Below are 27168 nucleotides of genomic sequence, written 5' to 3' on the forward strand. Positions count from 1 at the left end.
TTCCTAAATATACATGAATGTCTTTGCATATTTACATATAGGTGTATGTGGGTAATATTCGCTCAAAAATGTTTGATATTAAAAAATAAATAAATAAATAAATAAAATAAATAAAAAAAAAGTTTGATATTATCCTCTTAGAAATGAAACTTTGAGAAACACTCAAGTATACAATCCAATATAATGTTTTAGTTGGACAGATTTGAAACAAAATGGCTAAACTTTCTTCAACCCCAACATAGTGTACAGTGACAGACTAAAAATAATTATAGCTATTGTCATTCTTGTGTATTTTACTTCAACAAAAACTGGAAGTAGACACATGCAAAGGAATTCTTATATTTCAGTGTTAGTTTATCATTTATATTAAAATTAATTAAACTATGCTTTTGCTATGAATTGTAATGTACCCTTTGCCTATCCCTACCTCTGTCATTTACTTTTAAGCAAACATGGACAAATATATTTTTAAGCCTATTAAATTGGCATATTAATTAAGCACAACAATATGTTTGTACAATATGTATGTCTGTAAAAACAGAATTTTATCATGGTTAGAAAAACAAAAGAGCAAGTTTATATTAAATTATCTATGTCTTGTGGTGATCTTATCTATAAGATAGATTAAATTGTCTGTATCTCTGTGATTCTATGATTCCAAATAGTTATAGAATCTTAGAAATGGATATAAAAGAATGATAAAAATATTGTAAGTACCACTAGGAAAAACTTTCTGAGATTTCTATGTCCAATAACAGCCATTAGGCATTTCCCAGATAAGCATGTAAGTTGGATAGTGACAACTTTTCCAAGGATGAAAAGAAAAAATTCAGGGAAAATTAATATAGGTTTGAAGGGTAATAATGTATAAAGTAATATATACATATAAAATATATAATTTGTATATATAAACGTAATCTAAGAAACTAAAAAAACTTAAATAAAATGACAAATTACTTGAAGAGATATAACAACAAAATGAATTAGGAAATCTGAATTGACAATTAATAAAATAATTAACAAAAGATATATAAGACAAATACAACGAACATTTAAAAACATTGTTGAGGGGTGATTGGGTGGCTCAGTGGCTTGATTTCAGCTCAGGTCATGATCCCAAGGTCATGGGATTGAGCCCCACATTGGACTATCTTCAATGAGCATGAAGCCTGCTTAAGATTCTCTCTCTTTTTCTCTCTGCCCCTCTTCCCCATTTATTCTCTCTCTCACTCTCTAAAAAAATTTTTCAAAGTAAGAAAAAAAATAAAAATAAAAACATTGTTGAGATAAATTAAATAAAACCTAAGTAAATTACAGAAATAGAATTTATTCTTTGAAGCTTTCCTGAGAAGATATCTCTAGGCCCAGATGATTTTATTGGCAATTTCTATTAAACATTCAAAAAATTGCACATAAACACTGTCAAAAAGAGAAGGAGGAAAGAATTTCTGACTCATTTTATCAGGCTAGCATTGTCCTAATGCCAAAGTCTAAAAATTACAGATTCATATCTTTTGTGAACATATATGGAAAAATAATTAACAAAATATTAACAATTGAATACAATATATATTAAAAGATAATGGACTACAACTATGTAGGGTATATCCTAGGAATACAAATTTAACATTCAAAAACAGTCACTGTAATTCATCATATCAGAATGAAGGATGAAGAAAAGGAAGCAGAAAAAGGATTGAAAGGAAGCAGAAAAAGGATTCGACAACCTTCAGCATTTATTCATGAAAAAGCTCTTCCCAAAAAGTCTTCAGCCAACATCATAATTAATGTGATTATAATGGCTAATTTATGTGTCAACTTGGCTGAGCCACAGGATACCCACACATTTGGTCAAATATTATTCTGGGTGTTTAGGGGGATGTTTTTGGATGAGATGAACATTTAAATTCGTGGATTTTGAGTAAAACACTTTGCTCCCCATGACACGATGGGCCTCATCCAAACAGTTGAAGGCCTGAATAGAACAAAAAAGACCAGCCTCCTCTAATTAAGAGACAATTCTCCAGTAGACTGCCTTCAGACCTTATCAGCAACATTGGCTCTTCTTGTTCCACAGCAAGTTCCATATATATATATATATATATATATATATATATATATATATATATAGTTCTGGGTGTGTGTGTGTGTGTGTGTGTGTGTGTGTGTACACACATACACGCTCTATTAGTTACGTTTCTCTGAACTATTCTGACCAACATAGTGATATACTAAATGCTTCCCCTACAAGATAAGGAAGACAAGAATGGATGCTCTCATCACTTTTTTTTCAACATTGTACTGAAGGTCCCAGTCATTGCAATAAAATAAAATAAAATAAATACATAAAGATTAAAGAGAAAAAGGTAAACTGTCTCTGTTCAGACATGCTCAGATTGTTTCATAAAAAATCTTAAGGAATATACAGCACTGCTAGAACTAATAAGTGAGTTTATCAACATTGAAAGATAAAGGTCAACACAATTGATTCATTATATATTTACACACTGGCAGCAAAAAATAGGAAAATGGAATCTGAAATAGCATCAAAACACATAAAACACAGGAACAAATATAACAGAAGATGTGCAAAGTATCTGCACCAAAAATTATAAAACATTGCTAGTAGAGATTACAGAAGATATCAGTAAATGAAAATATATAATGTTCATTTTATATAAAAGACTCAATATTTTCAAAATAGCAATTCTTCACTAATTGCAATCTCAAAGATATTCTTAGAACATTTTTTCACAGAAATTGTAAATCTAATGCAAAATTATATATGTAAATGCAAATGACCTAGAAAAGCCAAAGCGATGTTTAGAAGGGAGAACTAAATTATAGGTCAATCTAATCTTAAGACTTTATCTATATCTCTACTAATCAAGATAGTGTGGTATTGGTGAAATGATAGACATATAGATAGATCAATGAAACAGAATACAGAATCTAGAAATAGATCTACACATATAAGCTATATTGTTTTTGACAAACATGTCAAAACAATTCAATGAGTAAAGAAAGTCTTTGAACAAATAGTGCTAGAATGATTGGCTATTCATACAGGAAAAAAGTGAACATTTAACTGTGTTTCACACCGCATACCTAAATTAGCTCCAAATCAGTCAAATACTTAAATAGAAAAGCTAGAATTACAAAACATCTAGAAAAAAAACATAGAAGTTAAGTTTGCCACTTTGAAGGAGACAAAACCTGCTTAGATAGGACACAGAAATATAATATCTAAAGGAAAAAAGATTATAAACTGGACTTTATAGAAACTAAAAACTTTTATATTTTAAAGCACAATACTAAGACAACAAAAAGGTAAACCAAAGGATGAGACAATATTCATAATACATTTATCTTATGAAGAATTTCTATTCAGAAAATATACTTAATCTTTATAACCCAATAATACGCAGACAATTAATTAAAAAATAGGTTAAAGAGTTGAATGTATGTTACAAAAGAAGATACACAAAATGGTCAACAATCACATGAAAAGATGCATAACATCAAGAAGATGCCTTAATCATCAGGGTAAGTGCAAACAAAAACCACAGGGAGAAATCACTACTCGCCATTAGAATGGCTAAATTAAAATGTAAAGTATGAACAAGGGTTTTGAACAACTGGATCTCACATACACTGTTGTTGCGAAATCAGAAAGTTAATTTAATTGTTTAAAATACAACCAACCTTATGATCTAGTCATTTCATTTCTAGGTATTTACCCATTAGAAATAAAAATATTCACATATTCACATATGTTGATATGTGAATTTCTATAGCAAATTTACTCACAATAGCTAAAAAGTGGGGGGAAAACAAATGTCTATTCAGAGGTAAATGAGTTTAAAAAAGTTACATCTGTGAAATGGAATAATTCTCAGCAACAGAAAGAAACAGACTACTGATGTATACAACAACATAGATAATCTGAAACTTATTTCGCTACATGAAGAAAGTCAGACGCAAAATAGTACATACTGTAAGACTTCATTCAATTAAAATTTTGGAAAATACAAACTAATGGATTGTAATTAAGAGTAGATCAATGATTTGTCTGGGGCTGAGAAACAGCATGGAATGTGAACAGACAGAACAGTTTTGGGGATTATAGAAATATTCTACATCGTGTTTGTCGGGATGTTTCACAGGTATATATACCAGCCAAGATTCAAATGCATTTACATAATGAAAATATAAATGCATAATGATTATACAAAATGAAAATTATAACTAAATAAAAGCAATTTTTTTAATGGAAAAATATAAATCATCAAAGTATATGTTCACAGGACTCAATGTTGATGTAACTATGAAAATGGTTTTATAATGTTGGTAATAACATGTTCAAAAATCACTGTAAGGTTAATAGCCTGATGGATTTTGATTTATTTAAAATATCAAAACGATATAAATGTATACATACAAAAGAACAAACAAAACTGGTAGATGTAAGTTAAGGCATCTTTTAGGGTCTTTTCCCCTTACATTCTGTAAAAACCAAACATTGTATATAGAAGAGAAATATTCCTTTGTTCAAATACTACTTTTAAGTCATGTTGATATGAGAGAGGTAGTAGGGTGGGTGAAGATCCAAGGAATTTCTATGTCCCTTTCAATATGTCCCTTACCCTTGTCATGTTTTTTCTGAAGAGACTCATCTAATGAGCTGCTTGCCTGGCTTCTTGGGATCAGATGGGAGAAGATAACCAATAACTTAGGCATTTCTTGTTAATCTAGTAGTATTTGAAGCTGTAGTTTTAAAGAAAAACAAAATGATAAAATACACATTAATATCAATATACTCTGGCAATCCAGGCAAATATATTACTATTGAGATTACTTATTTCAGCATGTCAGTTAGTATTGCCAATAGTACAATGTCTAGGTGAAATAGACATTGTAAAATAAAATGGTGTAGTACATTAAAAGGTAATTTTACTTTGATTTTCTTTATAATGTTAAAGCTATAGAAGACCTTACAAATCATTGGCCAAAAAAAAAAAAATGTATTTTGCAGATTAAGCAGTAAAAAAACAGAGACCCTTGTTTAGGATTATGCACCCGGTTTGGCCAGAAGTGAGACAAATACTTCTCAGAATCAGGCTCTTTCTATTAAATTTTTTTTTAACGTTTACTTATTTTTGAGACAGAGAGAGACAGAGCATTAACGGGGGAGGGTCAGAGAGAGAGGGAGACACAGAATCCGAAGCAGGTTCCAGGCTCTGAGCCATCAGCCCAGGGCCCGACGTGGGGCTCGAACTCACAGACTGCGAAATCGTGACCTGAGTTGAAGTCGGACGCTTAACCGACTGAGCCACCCAGGCGCCCCAGGCTCTTTCTATTAAATCATAGGTTTTATTCATCTCTGGAAAGTTACTGTATTTTAATTTAATTTAAGAGAGAAAGTGGGGGAGGGGCAGAAAGAGAAGGAGAGAGAGAGAATCCCAATCAGGTTCTGAACTGTCAGTACAGAGCCCTATGCAGGGTTTGAACCCATGAACCCTGAGATGATGCCCTGAGCCAAAACCAAGAGTCAGAAGTTTACCTGACTGATCCACCCAGGTGGCCTTTGCAATATTAACTTTAAGTAAACTTTTGTGTTTTCCTTCACTCAAAAATTTGGGAGAGTGTAAATATTTTGACCATTATTCACGTATTAATTTCTGGATTAAAGACAATAAACCAAATTAGTTATTAATATCAAAATATTTTCAAAAAAATCTTTAATGTGATTACCAGGGGTTTATATTCACATTCAAAAAGAAATCCTGTTTCTAAAGTCTTCATTCAAATTAAATAACTTGGTACCATTGTAAAATCCTATCTAAAGTATATAACCTGATTTTCACAACCACAATAATATACTCAAATAAATTGGGTCTGTAAAATGTAATAGAGGGAGAAAAAATCCTTTAGTTTTAGCCTGTAGTATTCTCAATCTTTTCTTTCTAGTGGTATAACAGTCATAATATGACAAAAATAATTATTTCTCCTTGATACCCGCTATTAAAAAATAATCTAAAGGGTTTTGTGTATGTTCACATGCGCTTTAAGTAATCTTGGAGTCCACATTTTAATCACTACATTCAAGCGGTTGTCATCTTTCCCTTAGATAAACATGTTGCTCTTAAATCTCCTTGGAGTTCATGTCACTGTACGAAATTAACCTGTTTACCCTGGTTAGAGGGAACTTGTAGGTTCTGATTAACGACAAGAATTTTCTCTTTCTCTTACTAAATACAGTGTCAATGTTTTCACAATATTTTAGATATCTTTTGTAAACAGTGAAACTCTGCAGACAAGTGATAGCTGATGAACTCCATTCATGACATTGCAGTGAATTTTTGATTATAGCCAAGAGTCTGAAATTAAATGTTGCTATTGGTAGGAGACAAATCATTTTAGCTAGTGGTTATAGTTACCACATATATGAATTTATATAGTAGGTGGTCCTGGATATTTCATTCCATAATACATGTTCTATCATTTTTTTGTTATAAATTTTTTTCTCTAGTTGAAGCGAGACTTAGCTCAAATATTGAAATTGCCACTTATGGGTCCTTTCATGGAAATTGTTAAGTAGTGTATTTCAATTACACAGTTTTCCTGGGGACATTTTTGCTTGTGAAAATGCTAGCTGTCTATTTTCTGGTAGAAATATCTTTGGAGGAGTGTAGCTGACATGCTGGCTCTCTTCCCCAAACCATGGATACACTGTCTGTCAATTTTCTAAATTAATATATTTCATATTATATATTTTTGATCCAATTTAGCTGTTTTCAAAAGCTCAGTAAGAAATGTAAATTAATAATATAATTTCAAATGGCAAATATGCATATTTAACTAATCATCATATTTTCTTAATATTTATCTTCAGTTTGTGCTTTTTAAATTTACATTTTAAAGGACTTAATTTCTGGAATTCTAAAACTCATGAAGAAAAATGTAGTTCTTCTTAATCACATTACTGTTATTAGGAAAATAGCTTTAGTTAAAGCCACTAAAATAGGTGGTTATAACCATCAAAGGGGGGGATGTTCCTGTGTCTGTATTCTTTCACCTTTGTAGTATTTTATTGCATTTTACTTTCACTTTACTTCACTTGCCATGTTTATTTGCATGGAAGAAAAATACAGGATCACTAAGCACTAGAAAAAAAATGACTCCATATAAATTACAAATAAACTATGTCTATTGATCTTTAATTGTGGCCTATTATCGAATTAGCGTTAGAGTTCATGCCTTCTGTATGTCCTGAGCTTGAACACTTACTCTCATCTTCACTTCTTGTTCTAGTTGCTGCCCATCATCGCTTAATTACCCAGTCCGGCCTTCCCCTGGAAACCATTCATTAGCAAGCAGTGAGACAAAGTTCTACAACATTATTAGCCTTCCTTCCCAAGTATGCAAGCTGATTTGCCAATTGATCAGTAAAAAAGTGCAGATGAAAAATTTGTTCTTAGGAAAACCTTTTGAAAAAGTCTCAAGATGAGATCATGTAGGCATTTCCAAATATGTATTAAGTGCTCACACACACAGCATAAGAAAGTGGTGTCTTGATCAAGTAGATTGAATCATGGTTTCTGTCACTTAAAATTACATTTACCCTATTTCTCCAAGAACTTGCAGCTTTCTAGAGTATTATTGAGCAAAAATAGGTACTAGAACCTATTTCGGATGTTAAAATGATTTAGGGGATATTACGAATTTTCTATACCTTTTTCTTTTCCCTTCATAATTTTTCTATTTATTCTATTGCAATATAACCTGCTGAAATATGTTTCAAGATTTCCACGGCCTAAGATTGCTTTGAAGAATTTCTCAGTGTAGGAAGTCATACTGAAACATTATTCACTGTCTTAATTCTAGGGCTTCAATGCTCCATAAAGCAAAGAAGCATCCAAGGAAATACTCATTTTTTCCAAGTTGGAAAAACCCTCTATAATAACCTCTCTCAGAAACTGTGTTAAACAGGCTCACTTCTGTTTTTCACCCTACTAGGAAGATTTTCTTCACCCAAAGCTAACCCTGTTTATTCTTAAATTCTTGGATAACTAAATGTACAAACAAAAAGGAAGAGTTTAGTGTTTTTATTTTTTAATCTCATGAATAATGCATTAACATTTTCCTCTAGGTTCTTTTCCTTACAGTCTTAAGACTGATAAAAAATGTAAGTGGCTACCTAAGGATATTCAGTTAGTTGTACATTGATGAGGAAAATAAACTAAACAAATAAAAGACTGTATACTAAATATGAGCTGAACGATGTATAGAACAACATAGAGGGATTTGAGGGGCACTAGCTTTTTCTCTAATATGCTTGTCCTGAAGACAAATAAAAACTTTAAATCTCATAGCTGCCTATCAGGCCCTCTTTTGAAACCAGTATTCTATTCCACACTGAGTTACTTAGCAAATAAAAAAAAAAAAAAATTGCTTCTTTGCTAAATAGTGATGCCTTGTAAAATGAAGATCACTTCATGTGGCACAATTCATTTAAAATATAAATTAAACTTTATGGACACTAAATGGCTTTTTTGAGGAAGTCTAAAACTTGAACTTTGGATAATAATCGTTGATTTCTTCAGCAGTCTTTTCAAATATTCATACCTAATAGTTATTTTCTTATTGTTTATTCAAACATGAGGCCTAGAGATCTCTGACTGTGTGGCTTGACTTGTTGGGAATTTAAAGCTATAAGAATGCCCTTCTTCCTATTTTGGGGGAAACCCACAAAGTAAAACATTGTATTTTGAGAATTTGAAATTTTAAAAACTAAAAATAAAGAGAAAAATTTTATAGATTGAAATATCTGCACTGTTTTGCTAAAAGACAGTTTTATCTTGCTTCTATCATACTTTGAATTCTTTGTATAAAATCAATTTATTACAAATGATAATAAAGTTAACATAAATATTGTTATATAAATTGAAACAATATACAGAAAAAGGTTTTTGCTGTTCATTTATTGGCTGCCTCAAGAAAGTTGTTCTGGATCTCTGTCTCTGGGTTCAATGGTTCAATTAAATACCCCTTAATATTGTCTAGTCAATCCAGTTGTTTATGTTTTTAATGGGGTAGGATTATATGATTGCTAGTCTAATTATCTATTAAAATGCAAATGTATTAATTTATTCAAATAGAATAGAATAAGTTTTACTAATTTACTGCTATGTGAGTAACTTCTGCCTTCATTTCTGGGGCTATGTTAAACAATTTGAAAAGGAAAATTAACAAGTTACTAGGTAGAATGTTGAAGTCTGACATAAAATGAATCCAAACAAAAAGGACAAAGCAGAACAATAAAAAAACAAAACTTTAAGTATATTGCATGAATGTGAATTATATTTTCATTCATTCAAAAAATATTGATTGCAGACCTACAATGTGCCAGTACTGTTCTAGAGTGAACAGTGAACAAATCAGACCAAAATCCTTGCTCTCCTGGAATTTATATTTTATTTGCTAATTGCACAGTGTTTTGGATGAACTCATCTTTTGGCAGGCTCAAATGTTGGTTACAGGTGGTCTGTAGGCTACTTAGCATTCGTAGACATCATTTTATTTCGAACAATGTAGTATTCTGGACTTCATCAGGCTTGTCATAATATAGTATGGTGTTTCTTAGGTTTGGCATATCATTCCATCAATGAAGGGTCTCCACCACCCCATCGAATATAGTTCTAAGTTAGAAGGCTGTAAAACAAGGACATTGTTATATATTGTGGAGGTTGTACCAACTTTCACTCTGAAGTGTATTAAAAATAGGTAATTCATGTTTTTTACAGTAAAGATAGAAAAGTTCATATTTCTGAGTTAGGCATGTTTTCCTCCAGTGAAAAAGCTCATCCCCACAAGAATTTTCTGTACCTGTACCCATGTGACCGGGTGGCTCAGTCAGTTAAGCCTCTGACTCTTGGTTTTAGTTCAGGTCATGGTCTCACAGTCCGTGAGTTTGAGCCCCGAGTAGGTCTCCATGCTAGCAGTGTGGAGCCTGCTTGGGATTCTCTCTCTCCCTCTTTCTCTTCCCCTCTCCAAATCACACCTGTGCAGGGGCATGCACTCTTTCCTTCTCTCTCTCTCTCTCTCAAAATAAATAAATAAACTTCAAAAAATTACAAATAAATAATTTTCTACATTCCTTCAAAGAGTGTATCATGTCTCTCTTGAGAATCATGATGGGGTGAGTCACTTTTACTGTTGGGAGCTAGACATATTCCACAGGAACATCAGGTATATTGTTGCCCAAAAAGGATTTGGACATGTGGTCTATACATTTTTATTTTGATCTGTTCTTGAAGATGCAAACCTTTATACTTAAAGTGCTAAAACAAAATTATTCAGCGTTTGCTATAGTCGTTGCTCTCTGCAATACCTTTTCCATAAATACTACAGATGAGCCCATCTTCTGTCCGCCATATGCGCCATACAGACGACTATCCATTTTGGAGATCCTGTTTCATTGTCATTTTTATCATATTCCCTTAGTTTTTTCAGTACATTTTACGGATTCATATAATTTGTATATGTTGTATATCTTACATGCATTCTCATTATCCATTTTAATGGAGAAATTTAATGAGGAAACTGCATAGAAGAGAGAATGGTAAAGAATAATAGATGGCTCAGTCGATTAAGCATCCTACTCTGGCTCAGGTCATGATATCACTGTTCACAAGTATGAACCCCGCATGGGGCTCTGTACTGACAGCTTAGAGCCTGGAGCCCGCTTTGGATTCTGTGGCTCCCTCGCTCTCTGCTCCTTCTCCACTCACGCTCTCTCTTTCTCAAAATTAAATAAACATTAAAAAAAGAAGAAGAAATTGTGTCACTCGTCTCAGCATCTTTTAGTGTAGAAATGAGTAGATTTATCTGGAGCAGAAATTAAATGTGAAACTTTGTTTTCTTGATTCTTTAGGGTTATGATGAATTCATCATAGGGTCCAGATACAGTAAGTAAAAGCATGTTATATGATCATATAAAACTCACACGTAAGCATCCATAACCCTCCGTAATTACTACCAATCAGGAAACTAATCAAACTAAACCTAAAAATAAAGTTGTGCTAATTCCTGTGAAGACCTCTGCTTTTTTGTCAAGGAGCTGATCTGAACACCTGAATCCTCAGCTGCGGTGGCCACTGCTTCTGCAGAGCCCTCTAGTGGAGTGCATGACCTATAGCAATTTCCTAAGCCAGAGGCTTGACTAAAAAATCTTTCATGAAATCCAGCGAAGTGAGTGCTGGCAGATGATTATCACTCCTTCGTGTGTTTCGATGTGACGTACCAACAACAAGCAGATTTCCTATATGTGAACTTGACTTGTAAATTTACTGTACTCTAAGGTGAATTTAAAAAAGACTCACGTTTTTAGTTGGGGCTTTGATTGTATGAGTGCTTCAAAAAATAACTCTTGAATATTTAAGCCCCAACTAAGTAATAGAAATGGCTAAGTGAGTACCCTTGGAATAATGAGAATACAACATGCATATTTTGAATACTTTCATTGCCATAATTAAGAACTGGAGGAGGGTCTCTTATTTTTCGAGAAGAAAACGTATGTCATTAGTATATTTGTAATTAAATGTTTTAGAAGCCATCCCTTTTACTTTGATTCAGTTTTAAAATTAAGTTCTTTGGAGCTTCAAATAAATATGTAAAATATGTATTTTTTAATTTAAAGAAATATGTTTGGATATCTAAAAACCTAGAGTTTAAAACAGAAGTAGCTTCCATTTTAATTTGGGAAATACTGCATGGGTAAAGATGACTGACATTAAGATGTGGATTACCTGTCACATTTTAAATTATTTATCATTATTTAACCACTGTATTGATGTGACATAATAGGGATCACTGACCCATAGCACAGTCGAGGAGACAAATTGGAATAGCAGGTGAGGTTATTTGGGCACTTGTGGAAACCAGAGCATCCGTGAAAAATCGCAAATGTTTGACACTGTTGAATATAAGATCCCTATGACTTAATATGGATTATTTTTCCGGTTCCCAGCTGAATTGACGACTATGGTTAGACAAGCACATAATCAGTTAATTTTTCTGTATTGAGTAATTCTATTTTATGTTCAGGCTTACAAGATACTTGAGAAACAAAATTGAAGCCATGTGTTCTCAAAATACTTCTATATAGAATAGTCAATAACCCTTTATCAAATTTTGCTTTTGGTTAAAAAAATGCTCTGGTTGCACTTACATTTTTACCTGAGCCATAATTATAACTTACACACACACACACACACACACACACACACACAGACACACACACATATGTACACATATGTGACATCATTAAAATATTCTCTTCAATCGATAAACTATATTTCTATTACTTGTTTTACCAAACTACATATCAGTATATCAAGAAAATTAAAATGCTCGTTTGTAATTAAAATTAATCCATTAAAAATGAGGGACATTACTTTTTCATCTTTAGATAAATGTCCTAATACTTGTAAACACAAATTCATTTCGTATTAAGTCATGGGTTTATTTTTACAATGGTTTTCTTATGCTTGTTAAGCTTTGCAAATCCCTCGGATAGTTTAAATTTGGCCTCAATGCATATGTTGAGAAATTATCAAACTGTAATTATCACATATTCAACATATGTGAAGTAAAATGAAAGAGACTATTATACACTATTGTGTTGAACAGTGTCTTCTCTCTTCTAGATAATGTTTGATATTTATTTTGTCATTTAAGAACTTAAAATATTGGGCAGACAATTCATACCCTTGAAACAGTTCAATAACAATGAAGATGGGTATATTATAAAATGATTACAAGCGTGATCTAGATAAAAGTGAACTAAGAGTTAACAATAATGGTGAATTAGTCTTGACTACTTACCTTCAAGAAGAGAGGGATTTAGGATACTAGAGTATTATTTAACTACTTTGTGGGAGCATTAGGTTTATCTTGAAATTTATTGGGAGATGAAGTTGAACCTATTGGGCCACGTATTCCTGTATTTTTACCATCTGACTTAAAAAAAATTTTTTTAACGTTTATTTATTTTTGAGACAGAGAGAGACAGAGCATGAATGGGGGAGGGTCAGAAAGAGGGAGACACAGAATTTGAAACAGGCTCCAGGCTCTGAGCTGTCAGCACAGAGCCCGACGTGGGGCTCGAACTCACGGACCGCGAGATCATGACCTGAGCCGAAGTCGGATGCTTAACCGACTGAGCCACCCGGGCGCCCCAACCATCTGACTTTTTGATATGTTCATGCTTATATTTAAATATACATATACACATATTTATACTAATTTTCCAAACAAGATCTACATATTCTAGAACTCTGCCGTACAAAGTGTTGTCAGACCTGCAGAAGACAGGGCGTAGGAACTTGAGGGAATGCATAATCTCAGGTCCTGTGCTTGATTTCCAAAATCAGAGTACAAGCTCCCCAGTCTTCTGTATGTTAAAGATTGAGACCTCCTGCTCTAGAAAACTTGGCTGGATAGAGCATCAATACACCATTTCCTTCGTGTGTGTGCACGTGTGAATGTGAGTGTATATATGTTTATGAATGTATAAGTGTGTGTAAATATATATGGTTAAGTCCCCAAATGGGCTTACAAGGACGATGATGTAGGTTCTGCTTTAGCCAAATGCTCCCTTGTCCCTCAACCACCTCAAGCCCCCTGTGCTCTTGCTCAGAGTTTTCTCAGAGCTTTGGGATGTTTTCCTTAGATTTTAAGATGAACTCTTGGCTTGTTTTGACTGGTTTTTGGCAAGGGAAATGGAAGACTAGGAAGTAATGGTAGTACTAAAGTCTGTTTTTTAAAGTAGAGAAATGTTTCAGAGGTAGTTATAAAAGTGAGTGTAAGCGTATGTTTTAAACAGCATTGGTCAATCCTAGCAAGCCACATATGTGATCTTTTTTTCTTTTTTCTTTATTTTTCTTTTGACGCTTTATAACAATTGAGTGAAATCCTTCTAATTTACAATTAGCATTTTTCAATGAATTCAGGCATGCTAATTTTTATATTGATTGCATAAACCTCTATGTTTAAATTTGAGATATGTTAATTCGGTGGATATCGGTTAAAATACAGCAAATTGATTTGTGCAGCCCACTGCGACTATTTTCAAGTCCAAAATTTAGTAACTGTCCCAAAAAATCACAACCCTTCGTGAAGTTTTCTTGGATTATTCTGTTCCAATAACCCTCAAACACTTAGGTAATGGAAGTTTTCCCATAAAGTTCCTCATAAGTATTTTTTCTAATGTTTTCTTTGCATCCTGGCAAGGGCTCTCAGACACTTTCCTTATTGTTGCCTTTGACTGCAGGAACATAATGAAGTCAGTAATGTTTTAGTCTTTCTCTAACTGTAAAATGATAAGCTCTAAAGAATTTTGCAGCTCCAAGTGTGAACTTTTTTGGGTAGGGATTCCCAGTCCTTTGGTCTTTCCATTAATGGGAAAAAAATCTTACTGTTGTTGCTGTTGATTCTCTCCTGAAATTTTCATTTTTCTTGTCATCTCCAACCCATTCTTTCCTTACCTTTCTTTTATAACATTTACTCCTACTCAATTAATTCTGATAATTATACACCCTCCGTCTGCCTTTTGAATATTTTATTTGACAGAATTGATTCTCCCCTGCTGTTTATGACCTTTCTGGACAATTTCATCTATTCCAGTGGATTAAGCTACTACCAATTCACTAATCATTGTTTAACTTACAGTGTCTAACCTCCCCTCCCTTCTGGGCTTCTTATTTTCTATCTTACTCCTGGCTTGAATATCTACCTTTGCATCTTGCCATGTCCTAAACACAGGATGTTATTTTCTCACCTTTACTCCATATCCCCAATTTGAGCCACGAAATTCCTCATCAATAATTGTATCACTCGTCAACTAAGCACATAAGAGAGATATCTTACAATCCTCTTGCATTTTTTAACATTTAAAAAAAATGTTTATTTATTGAATTTGAGAGAAGGAGAAAGAGTGTGAGCGAGGGAAGGGCGGAGAGAAGGAGAAAGATAGTCTCAGGCAGGCTCCGCGTTGTCAGCACAGAGCCCAAGGGATGTGGGGCTGGAACTCACAAACCGTGAGATCATGACCTGAGCTGAAATCAAGAGTGGGACCCTTGGGGTGCTTGGGTGGCTCAGTCGGTTGAGTGTGGGATTTCGGCCCAGGTCACGATCTCTCAGTTTGTGAGTTCAAGCCCAGCGTCTGGCTCTGTGCTGACAGCTCAGAGCCTGAAGCCTGCTTCGGATTCTGTGTCTCCCTCTCTCTCTTCCCCTCCCCTGTTCATGCTCTGTCTCTATCTGTCTCAAACATAAGTAAAAATTAAAAAAACAATGTGGAACCCTTAACTGAGCTGCCCTGAGCCACCCAGGCGCCCCAAGCCCGTCTCATTTTTTAATATTCTCATTACCCTTTGCTTTTTCCTCATTTAGGCATGCCTTCTCCTCTAAGTTTACTTTCTTGAAAGAGTAGTACATTTACTATTTCTACTTCCTCTCTTTCCATGTACTCCTTTAGCTCAATCTATGTGCAGCAGACTCATTACTCCTCTAGAACTGCTACCATCCAAGTCATCAAAACCTTCAGCTGTCAAATCCAACTGTTATTCTTCAGTCAGTATCTTATTGAATATGTTCCTTGCAGGCACTGTTGACCATGAATTCTTTGTGAAACTCTTAAAAAGTTTTAATAATATGCTAATCTCTTCCGGTTCTTTGTTCTGCTCTATTTCTGCCTGTCTTTTAAATATTGGTATATGCTAGGGTTTCATCCTTGGCCAACTGATCCTTCTGTCAACACTTTGCTTATATGGAGGAACCTACTTACTTTTTTTTAAATAGTTATTATTTGTAAATGAAATTATTCCCAAAGGAACAGCACCAGTGAAGGTCTTTGTCTCCTAATTTTTCATCTATTCCTGGTTTTCCTGCGAGCCACTTGATGTAAAATACACCCAAAATACAAATTGTTGTACCCACGCCAATCTTCTTTGATTTTGTATTGCTGACTGCCTCTTCACTCAAGCCACAGATTGAGAGGCCTCCCAGATGCTTGTATCCACTTCATTTCTCATAATCAATAATTATGAAGTTATGCCAATTTCCCCTACTTATATTTGTGTGCCTGCTCAGGATCAGACCTTCTAGATCTCTCTGCTAGATATAGATAAAAAATGTATGGAATGCTTTTAATATGTCAGGCACTAGGCTTAGACTTTCTCTGTACCATCCTAAAGCTTATCTAATCCTTACAACATCCCTATCAAATAGGATCTGTTATTATTAGAGTTTTACTAAGGGTGACAGAGCAAGGGCCCTGTTAGGGTTAGTCTGATTCAAGAGCCCCACTGCTATCTCCACATGATATTGGCTATGCTGTTGCAGAGGGATCCTAATTGGTCTCTTGGCTCCTAACTGGTGTTTTCGCTTCCATTCTACTCTCCGGATTTAAGTATGTCAAAATGATCTTCTTAAAATGCAAAATGAATACGTCTCTACATCACCTTCAAGTCCAAGCTCCTTAGAAGAGTTCACAAAATTCTTTATAACCTTACGCTTTCCTATTCTTCCTGTCTCCTCTCTTCATATCCCCTCACCCCACCTCAAAATCTATGCTCCAGTATTAGAGGTATGTGTCATTTCCTCCCCAAAGCATGCTTTTTACGCTTATTCTCTCTTCTCATCTTCTCAGGACTCTTCTCCCCTGCACTGTGAAAATATTCTACTTGTATGTAACACTTGCTATCATGTGATTCTAAATTATTTAAAGGGCAGGGACAAGGTCTTTTTCATGTTTTTACCCTCAGTGTCTAACACACAATCAGGTACGTGGTCGGCATTCACATTCTGTTGAACTGAAATACTAGTTTCAGTATTCAGGTGAACTAAATATTTCAGATATCTGTCATCTCCCTCTTCCTCAAACCCGAAATTCAGCTTTTCCTTGGGGAATAGTGTTTGTTTTACCTCAGACATGTATCTTAATTTCATCTTGTATTTTCGTTCTTTTTGTTAGATTGTACTTCAGTTCCATGTTACTTTAGTTTTACTTTTATTATTATGTTTTTAAATGTTTATTTGTTTCTAAGGGAGAGAGAGAGAGAGAGAGAGAGAGAGAGAGAGAGAGAGAGAGAGAAAATCCAAAGCAGGCTCTGTGCTGAGAGCAGAGAGCCCGATGTGGGGCTTTAACTCACAAACTGATCATGACCTGATCATGACCTGAGCCAAAGTCAGAGGCTCAACCAACTGAGCCACCCAGGTACCCCTAGTTTTATTCTAAAATTGCCTCAGATCTCACCATTTGGACTCTGATTTTCCCTCTTTCACGTTCAGCAGTGGTTCTCAAATGTCAGGATCACCACAAGGATCAACTGAAGAGCTTGTCAAGTTGCAGTTCGTGGGTCCCAACCTCAGAGGTTCAGTTCAGTAAGTCTGTGGTGGGCAGAAGGGATATGCACTTTTTATTATTTAAAATTTTTTTAATGTTTATTTATTTTTGAGAGAGAGAGAGAGCAGAGGAGGGGCAAAGAAAGAGGGAAGCACAGAATCGAAGCTCTGAGCTGTCAACACAGAGCCCAACAAGGGGCTCAAACTCACGCACCGGGAGACGGTGACCTGAGCCGAAATTGGATGCTTAACCGACTGAGCCACCCAGACACCCTGGGTTATGCAGTTTTAAAAAGCATTACAGATACTTCCATAGTAGGTGGTCCATATACCACAGGTGGAGACACTCTGCTCTGTGCTATCAAGAGCATTTCTTCCTGAAACCCAGATAGGATAAGTTATTACTTGCTGAAATACTTTTGGTGTCTCTCCTTTGTCTAGAATACACTGTAAAATCACTGACATGTGGCATAGGAGTTTCTACAGTTTCCAGTCTGCCTTTTGGAGACCATCTCCCAGCACTCTGTCCCCACCCTTTACTTCCTTGTATCCTAACCCTTTTTGTATCGTACATTCTCTATGTTCTATGCATGTTCTATGTTCTCTATGTGCCAGCTGCGTTCTCTTGCCCTTAGTTGGAAACTATTATTGTTTGTTTATGTTATACCTGCCTGTCTGCACTGCCTTCTGATCCACTGTTCCAATTACTGAGCTCCTAATCATCCTACAAGATCTACCTCAAATATTACTTTCTCCATGCGGGCTTCCTTGAAATAGCTGCCTTCTCCTCTAGCCTTTGCTCTTATCTTTGGCCAAATTTAATGTTCCCTCTGTTTGCTGATGTCACTCTTTTATACATCTATCCAGAATGCCAAAGACTGTGGAAACTCTTTGATGTCTCTTGACTTAGAGAGTCTATAATTGAGAGATCTTACATTGTTTATATTATATTCCTGAAATTACATTATAATTGCTTTTTACGTATTTTCACACTATCGTAGCTTCCCTCAAACATGAAGGCCTCTTTCCACAGTGACAGTAGTTAATTGTGAAGAGAGAAGCAGTGTGAGGGGAAGCCAATGTATGTGGCTATCAGCACATGGGCGTATTTTTCTAAAATATTTATAAGTCGTCATTCCAAATAACACTTTATTTTCTTTCAAGTTTCAGGAAAATTTTATCTAGCCCTAGAACAATAGAACAGTGCCTTATGGAAAGACTCGAGTTGTGCTGCAACTTTAAAAAAAATGCCAGAGTCACCATTATCTGAGCCCTCTGTTCAATATCTGTCAGTATTTTCAATTCTGACAGACTTGGCACTTGAAGAGGGTTCCACAGCCTCCGGTGACATAACGTGGGAAGAAGTTAGAGATACAAAGTAACAAGGCATACATAGAAAGCAAGCAGGGCCACTCTCCCAGTCACTTCCTCTACCCACCTCCCAACCCCCCATCCCAGCCAACAAGCTCTCTTCAGAGGCCCTGAATTTCAATTCATGTGAAAATGGGGTTCCCTCATCAAAAACATAGCGTTTGTGGAAGGCCTATGTTTTGGTGAGGTCTTTTCAAACCCTTATTTAGATTTAGATTCCCCAACCTAGGGCTCTAAAATTCATCACTGATCTTAAAATTGTCCACCTATCTTTACTTTCTGGAGTTGTGCAAAGAACGGAAGTCTCGGGTTCTGTTTGGAGTAGCAAAAGACAGATGAGGAGGAGGATATTTGAGTAATCGTTTTCCGGGGGATGTTTTAAAGATAAGTGGAGAGAGCTCTCCAAATATAAATCACAAAATTATTCAGCTGAAGTCGGTTGCGATTGTATTGCCCAACATGGGCAAGCGTGGTGTGAAGTGAGCAAGTGCAAGGACACTATGATTTAGCCATTGGAGTTGGAATGTAAAAGAACATCCAGCTATTATCAGATTGCAAGGGGCTGAAAAGCTGAATGGGGGACTGTGAAATATGCCATGTTTATCTCACAGATCCCAGAGATCCTAACATAGATGGTGAGGGGGGGGGGTGGTGGTGATGTGTTGCCAAGGACTTCAGATTTGATTTGTATTACTCTTATTTACACCCACAGCACAGAAAGAATAAATGCTGCCCAGCAGCCACTCCTAGGGCTGGGTCTGCTCACTTCCTTAGCATGGTGAAGGTTACGCCCCAGTTTGGAAAACTAAAGTACAACAAATGTACACTGAAGTCCCTGTGCCAAATCTATTGAAAGCCCTGATACCATTTGGTGTAGAACTGAAAAGACTTTCTGATCTGAGGTGTGTCTAAGTGTCTTTCTGGACCACAAAGGACTCATAAGAGTTATGATTACATTGAACATAGTAAAGGAATAATCCCAATTTTCCTTTGAATTACACAATCATCTTTAATTTTTTTTTTTAAATGAAAGGCTCCTGCTCTTTTACTACAAACATCTTCTGACATTTCAGTTTCTTTTTCGCTCACACTGCCATATGACATTCCTATCAGGGTTTCTGGTTTCTTCGGGGAATTAACCTACAGAGCATGTATAGCAAACAATAAAATAGCTGCTTTTCAATGAACATAAGGAGCGGGTGTTTTTCCCTCCCTTCCACTGCTTTCTGCCACTGCCCCATCACAACTTCTGGATTTCCTGTCTATTGGCGGCGCCCCCCAGCCCCACCCCTAGCTCCCCAGTTCTGTGCTTCAGAGCAGTTTGCGAGCCTCGGCGGGCTGTTCCTTCCCCTACAGCGCTCACTTCCGACGGCACTAGGACCCAGGGAAGTCCCTGAGCGAGGTTCGAGGAAAGGCAGCCAGACTCCTCCTTATCTCCAGTGTCAAACTTGACATCAGCCTGCGAGCGGAGCATGGTAACTTCTCCAGCAATCAGAGCGCTCCCCCTCACATCAGTGGCATGCTTCATGGAGATATGCTCCTCTCACTGCCCTCTGCACCAGCAACATGGATTGTCACCTCTCCATCCTCCTCCTTCTCAGCTGCTCCGCTCTCCATTGCTTTGGGGAACTGATTCTCCAACCTTCCAATGAAGGTAAGCCAGGTAGAGCAAACTGCCCTGCCCCGCAGAGCTAACGCTCTTCAAAGCACGTTCTCCCTGAAACCTTTTTAGGTCGTTAAGGTGCCTCAGAATAAAGCAGTTTGCTCTGAGAGTAAACTAAAGATGTGCTTTTATTTTCCGGTGTCTTCTAAAAGACTTTAAGAGAGAATTTTGGATTGCCTAAACCTAAAATGTGTTTTTAATCTGATACCAATTCAAGCAATTACCTTGTTGGCTAATTTTAAGCAGAAAGAAAGAAATATCCTCCAGTTTTACAACCCACGATGCTAATTGCCAAATAGCCGTGGCAGTATTTTATTTTCTAATTATGACCATGTAGTACTCTGAGAAGTTTAAAAGAAAACCCAACCCTCCTCGCTAGATTCTTTAGTATGTTCAAAGGTAATGACAGGTTGTTTCTACTTAGGATCATGGCATTTATGAATGGACTAAAGGGAAATCAGAGTTTGTTGAAGCTGATGGGGTGTGTGTGTGTGTGTGTGTGTGTGTGTGTGTGTGTGTGTTTATATTGCAATAGCCTTATTGAAGTGATGTGTATCCCGCCAGGCGATGGTTTGCTCTATGGTACAGGTTCTAATGAGCAGCATATGCCACATTAACATAAGTAATATTTGCAGGAATTACAATAAGCTTAGATTGGATTCTCTTTGTTTAAGGGTTTATATACGAATACGGGAATGTACTTGATGAATAGTGAAAAGCTCTTGGGTAGGTATAGTAAATAACTGAATAGAAAATTAGAGAAATAATGTCCATATGCAGCAAATGGCATTTCCTGATGTTGGGTTATTTATTTTCTTCCTAATGGGCATTCATCCTTTTTCAATGGACTAAAGTGCACATGTAACATTGAGGACACCAATGTTTCCTATAAGATTGTGTATTTGATAGATACATTGCTTTTTTCGTGTATACCTTTTGTGATCTATTCCTAATGATTTGTGAATACAATCACTGACTCTTAAGACAAAGTTCTCTAAATAATTGATTGCTTTAAAGCAACACTTACAACTTTGCCTCTTAATCATTTTGAACTTATAACAGTAACGTTTAGCAACCTGTTTTGCAGTTTAGTAATACTGAGAAATTGATGTGAAATGCTTCACTACATACTATGCCACTAAAAATATGTTGTCAAGCCAATGCTGTTGTGTGTTGTATGCATTATTTTAAAAAGACAAGTAAATACTCAAAATGTTTAGAAACTTTTCATTGAATCTAAACACTGCCTCTCATATTTACTGACCTACTTTCATTGCTAATAGAGCAGTTTAATTTTGTTCTTTCCTTAATGACTGTCTTTATCAATTTGGCAGATTTCATTAAATTTTTCTGTGTCTTTTTTTAACTGGGAAAGTGAAAATTCTAAAATATAAGGATCAAGAAAATCATCTGATAACCTAGAAGTTATTTTTTTTTTTTTTTTTACAAATCAAATTAAAATCTTTATTGGAAAGTAATGGTCAATAATTTTTCATTGAATGAAAGGCAGGAGTAATCATTTGTATAATGAGTAACATATTAGTAAGTTAAAATTAGTGTTTGTTTAATCTCCTTAATTTTTGAAGATATTAAAGAATTGACAATAACTAGAAGTATAGTAATATTATTCCCGTATTGCTATGATAATTGTATTTCTCCAGATGGAATATTTATAAACTATTTAGATAATGGATTTTGCTGAATTAACAATGCACAGGGATAGAGCTGAGAGTCAGTATTTTTGTTGAAAACATAACCTTTCGGTAAATTGCAAGAGGAAAAAAAGACCCTTTATTTAAACTTATTCATGCTTATATAAAATTAATGAATATTAATTTAATGAAACAGGAATAATCAAATGTAAATTGTCTTTCAGCCACACCTTGTATATGTTTCAATATATAATGTATATAATATTATGCTGGCAGGGATGTATGTAGAAAGGGAAATAGATGCAGAAAACTGACACAATTACATTTAATTTGTTTGGATAAAAGTTTATCCATTGTTCATGGGATTATTCTTTCCAGATCATGTCCTATGGATAGTGTCTCCTTTCCCTCCTGAGGTCATGAAGGGAAGCTCTGGAACAAAATTTAAAATGAATGATTTACCTTGAGAAATATTTGAGTGTAGTTTTAAATATTAATGTAATAGCTTAGGTCTTAATAGTTGAGATGAACAACATGAAAAGTGAAAAACCCAAGTATGTGCCAAGATTTCCATGCAATTCTTCTAACAATGTCATTTGAATAGAAAGTCATGCTTCTGAAAATTCATATATCATAATAATGATAAAATGAATCTCACTAATATAGCTTTCTGATACAAGTTTTGAGAATGGACATATAAAATACTAGGTTGCATTTAAAATACTATGCTAAAAAGTCTACTTACTGTACTTTTACCAGAAATTTACTAGTAAAATTTACTAGAATTTATTTCACAGTCTTCTATGGAGTTAGGCATGATAGAACTAAAAGGGAACAAACAGAAGCCATTGAGTTAATTGCTTGCCCCTGTGTGATTTTTTTTTTAATTTGAGATTTGATAATTAAATAGCAATATTAAAATGCCATGGGTCTCTGATAAAGCAATTTTTTAAAAACTTAGAAAAAGTTTAATCTGAAGTTGCCTTTTATTAATCCAGTTACAAATAACTTTCTAATATGCTTTCAAGAAAATGACTCCAGGTGATACTTTCTATCACTGGCCTCCTCAATGATAATAGATTATTCATAATTTCAATGATCACTTTAACAATTGGCCTATATACTTAAACAGAAACTTTATTAATGCTGCAGAGGACTTTATTAAAATCTTATCAGATCTCTGTTTACATGACACGCCAACAGAAGACTTCCAATGGGAAATCAACTACTCATGGCAAAATTGGATTGCTATACTACGCATTATTCTAAAAGTTCATGTTTGCTCCCTATTGTAATCCCAAATGGATGATAATAATGGTAAATAAAATAACTTTGGAAAATGGTTAAAATTTGATATAAAGTGAAGTATCGATCTCTTTAGCATTGGATAAAGTACTCTCTTTAAACACTTTCTACATTTGAAGGAGTCTGAGGCAGAATGAACTGCTTATTCATCAGTACATAATGCATTAAGTCATTTTTCTGTCCAAAAGCATTTGTAAATTAGATTAATGTTTATCTATAGAGCTCTTTACACTGGAAATCAGAGTTTTCAAAGTAAGAGTGGATAAAATTAAATCTGCATATTTATATGCTACTTATTTTGGGAGACTTTTATTGGAGTGTCTGGGACACTATATCTATGAAATGTATTTCACTGAACGTAAATCTCCCAAGTACTAGAGGTGACTATGAGATTGTTCAAAGCTTAAAATTAAAATTTGCATATGTACACTGTATGCCTCCTTTTGAATATTAAGCAAATGTTTGAGACAGCCATTTAAATAACGGATTATTACCTTTTTAAAAATTACTATAAATTGGCATCACTTTTCATATGTAAACACTCATCCTTAAACAATAATACATTGTGATTGAAATCTTTATAGAGAACTAAGCTGTCATATCTTTATAGGTTTTTTTTTAAAGAGGGTTTACATTTGCTTTTAATAGCATTTCATCACACTAGACTAAATAATTGAATGCATTATACATTTTTGTAATTTAATAGCTCCCCTAATAGCTAACCCCCCCCCCCTTCCCCAACAGTTATAACTATGCTATTTGCCTGGAGGCAGGAGAAACCTTAATTTCACTATTTTATAACCCACAACAGTTAACACTTGACCTAGGTCATTAACAGGATTATCAGCAAATTTGTTTAAGCTTTTACTGACAACCCGAACTGCTACGATGATATTTGGATTGTGCCGGAAAGAAACTTCTTGTAACCTCTCAAAATCTATCATGAAGTTAATTCATTCTGAATCTTTATCTTTCCAAAGACTAATATTGATAATAACAATCCAAGTGAGAAAAATGTCCACTTCAATATCCCATTCTCCTCACTCTTGTGTTACATATATCACACCATTCTAAAACTTGTCATACATGAGCAATTAACACTTCTTTTAAATGATACATATTCTGGCAATAACAATAGATGTACAAATACAAACCAGCTATCAACATTTCAGTTTTATACTTTTTTATTATTGGTACTCTAGTTGATATTGCTTTTCTGCCTGTTTTAAGATTTAAGGTCAGTTGGATGTATTTATAACTCAGAAACAACTGGAACTATAAAAGGGAAACTACATACATAAAACACTATTGCCACGTGTTACATTATGGTTATATTTATATAAAGTTGTCAGGCTAACAACTGGGAGCAAAAATGAAAAGCACTGAAAATTAATATAAAAATTTTAAACAAAATGTTGTACACAATCAAAACTTAAAGGCATTTTTTTTAAACGTGGTTTAGTGAGGTTGGGAAGTGTCATGTGATCTTTTTAAATTAATTGAATACAATAATGGTCTGTGACTTGCTCATGTAAACAATTTAGTAGTTTCACCTTGACTCCAAAGAAACATTATCTTTAAAGAAAAGGTTTGGTAAAATTCTTCATCGTGTTTATATATTATCCGCATGTTAATATTCAAATTCTGGTTTGTTCTTCACCACCTTCACTTCACTATAACTCTCTTTATAAAGATCGCTAAATGTTAAAATTGTTTCTGAAACTTTGGAAGTTTTCTGAAATAAAATCTATGCAATTTTTAAATATCAAATAATCAGTTACATATGCAAAGGATTTTTAAAGGCAAAACATATTTCCACAGTATATTTGATTTACTAACTTCAACGCAAATGGAAAGAGCAAGGACTCTTCTTGAGAGTTACTTTTTCCAAGTCATAAAATCTTCAAGAAAATATTAATAAAACTTTCTACAAATCATCAAAACTCGATAAGTTTTTACATTTACTTACTAAGAAATCTGTGATGTGGGTTGCCTTTGATTTTAGTCATTTCCAAAGATTTTGTTCAGCATAAATACTAGATGTAAGAGGAAATATATATATATCTTGGAAGAACACTAAGTTTTACAAATCATTTTCTGTCAAGATCCTCCACTTTATTTTCTAATATACACACTTTTCCTTTACAACATTTAATAAACCTCTTCTTTTAATTCCTGCTTGATAAAAGATTTAGAAAAACAGATGCAGGTGTCCCCTTTTGGGTTGTTTGAAGAGATCTGGATTTTATCACCAGGGAGGGTCAATGCAGGGCTTTTACAAAGTGGACAAGTAGCTTTCCACAGATTGTTCAAATAAAGGGATGACTGGTGGTGTGAAACATTCATTATAGTATTCATCCAGGTATACCAAAATCCAGGACTTGAAATTTGCTTCTCAAAAATTTGGAAACCTTTGATAATTCTTTCCTAACAACTTTAGAAGTAAAAGTAATGTTGTGACTTTTAAAAAATTCAAAGGATTCGAAGCCACAAATCAAACTAGGAAGATACTCCTGGTGGGAATCAGGATGTGGGACCATGTGCTCCCCTTAATTTTACTCTTTGGGTCTGTTACAAGCCGCCTAGTATCAGGTAGTTCTTGGAATCTGGCTGGAGGTTTTCTCTTGGAAAAGTCTGAAAGTCAGCAAGTATTAGTTTGCCTCCTATCAGCTTTCTTTGAAATAAAAAGTGTGGTGGATTACAAAGAAGAAAAAAAAAAAGTCTTTGCAGGCAAAAAAGTTGATTAGAAAGATGGGGAGAGGTAGAGACGTGCAAAGGTTCTAAAACCAATGTTGATATATAAATATTTTGCTTAAAAAGAAAATATTTATCACTTAAAACATCTGGCTAATCAATTTTTATTAAAATCCTAAAAACCTGCAGACTGAAAAAGCGTGGGGGGGGGGCGGTGGCAGCGGGAGGTTGCGTTGTTTGTTTCTCCTCTAAAGTTTACACAACTTTTGATTTTCCCCCAGAAGAAACTACTTTATCCAGGAAAGTTTTAAGACCGTATGCCAAAGAATGCTTCCCCCTTTGGATGCCTGGGCAAATGCATGTGGAGGGTGGGTGGAATCAAAACCAGTTCAACAAATAAAGCCTCCAACTTGGAGTGATGTTATTAAACTGGAAGCCCTGAGTGTGCAGCCCCCTCCTTCCCTTCATTTTCTAAACCACGTCCTGCTGTTCCAGTCAAAGCAAAGGGTGAAAATCCACATAATCCAAACCAACATGGTGAAGTCAGAATAATAGGCGAGGAAGGAGGGGGGAAACAAGTGGCAGCACTGTACAAACAAACTGTTGTGAATAATCTTAGCCAGGGACTGGGGTGGCCACAGGAGGGGATGACGGCGTTTCTTTTCCTTCGCATTACACCTCCTACATTTGATAATACAGGACCGATTACATGTCAGAAGTGTGCTCTGAGAAATTTTAGGACGCAGCAGGGCTTCGGGGTTAGTGACAGCAATGTGGCAACCGAGAGAAGAGCAAGCGCTCCTCGCTGCCACCACACCCACCGCCAGGGCTTCGAAACCGCAAACTATTTCGCCCGCGGGACCAGGCTCGGGGGTGCGGAGGGAAAACGAGGGCTCCCGACAATTCATCACCTTTTGTGTCTGCACGGATTTCAAGATCAAATCATAGAAACTCAACTCTGGGTCTGCGTCCCCCAGCCCCAGCCCTCTGGGGGAGGGGGGCGGTGGTTCTTTGTGCGCGAGCGTCTCGGCTCCTGGCGGCCGCAGCCCGTTTCCCGAACGCTGCGAGGCGGCGCGG

At 35.2% G+C, this 27168-nt stretch overlaps 1 protein-coding gene and 1 long non-coding RNA gene across 3 annotated transcripts in view; one reads left to right on the forward strand and one right to left on the reverse strand.

Moving 5' to 3' along the window:
• Positions 1–9458: 9458 nt before the first annotated feature.
• On the reverse strand, positions 9459–17448 carry LOC121035777 (uncharacterized). Its single transcript, XR_005793067.1, has 2 exons — positions 17318–17448; positions 9459–9714 (listed from the first exon to the last, which is right to left on the reverse strand). It is a non-coding gene; the product is annotated as an uncharacterized LOC121035777 (long non-coding RNA).
• Positions 17449–20142: 2694 nt separating this feature from the next.
• EPHA3 (EPH receptor A3) overlaps positions 20143–27168 on the forward strand; it is a 360676-nt gene continuing 353650 nt past the window's right edge. The window contains exon 1 of one of the 2 annotated variants that reach the window (XM_040484241.1): positions 20143–20431. In XM_040484241.1, coding sequence (XP_040340175.1) covers positions 20344–20431 — 88 coding nt within the window. In that variant the 5' untranslated portion in view covers positions 20143–20343. The remainder of the gene's footprint in view (positions 20432–27168) is intronic. The other variant, XM_040484240.1, reaches the window with a different exon arrangement.

This window comes from Herpailurus yagouaroundi, unplaced genomic scaffold, assembly GCF_014898765.1.
Source record: "Herpailurus yagouaroundi ecotype Mexico unplaced genomic scaffold, PumYag 162, whole genome shotgun sequence".
Taxonomy (NCBI): domain Eukaryota; kingdom Metazoa; phylum Chordata; class Mammalia; order Carnivora; family Felidae; genus Herpailurus; species Herpailurus yagouaroundi.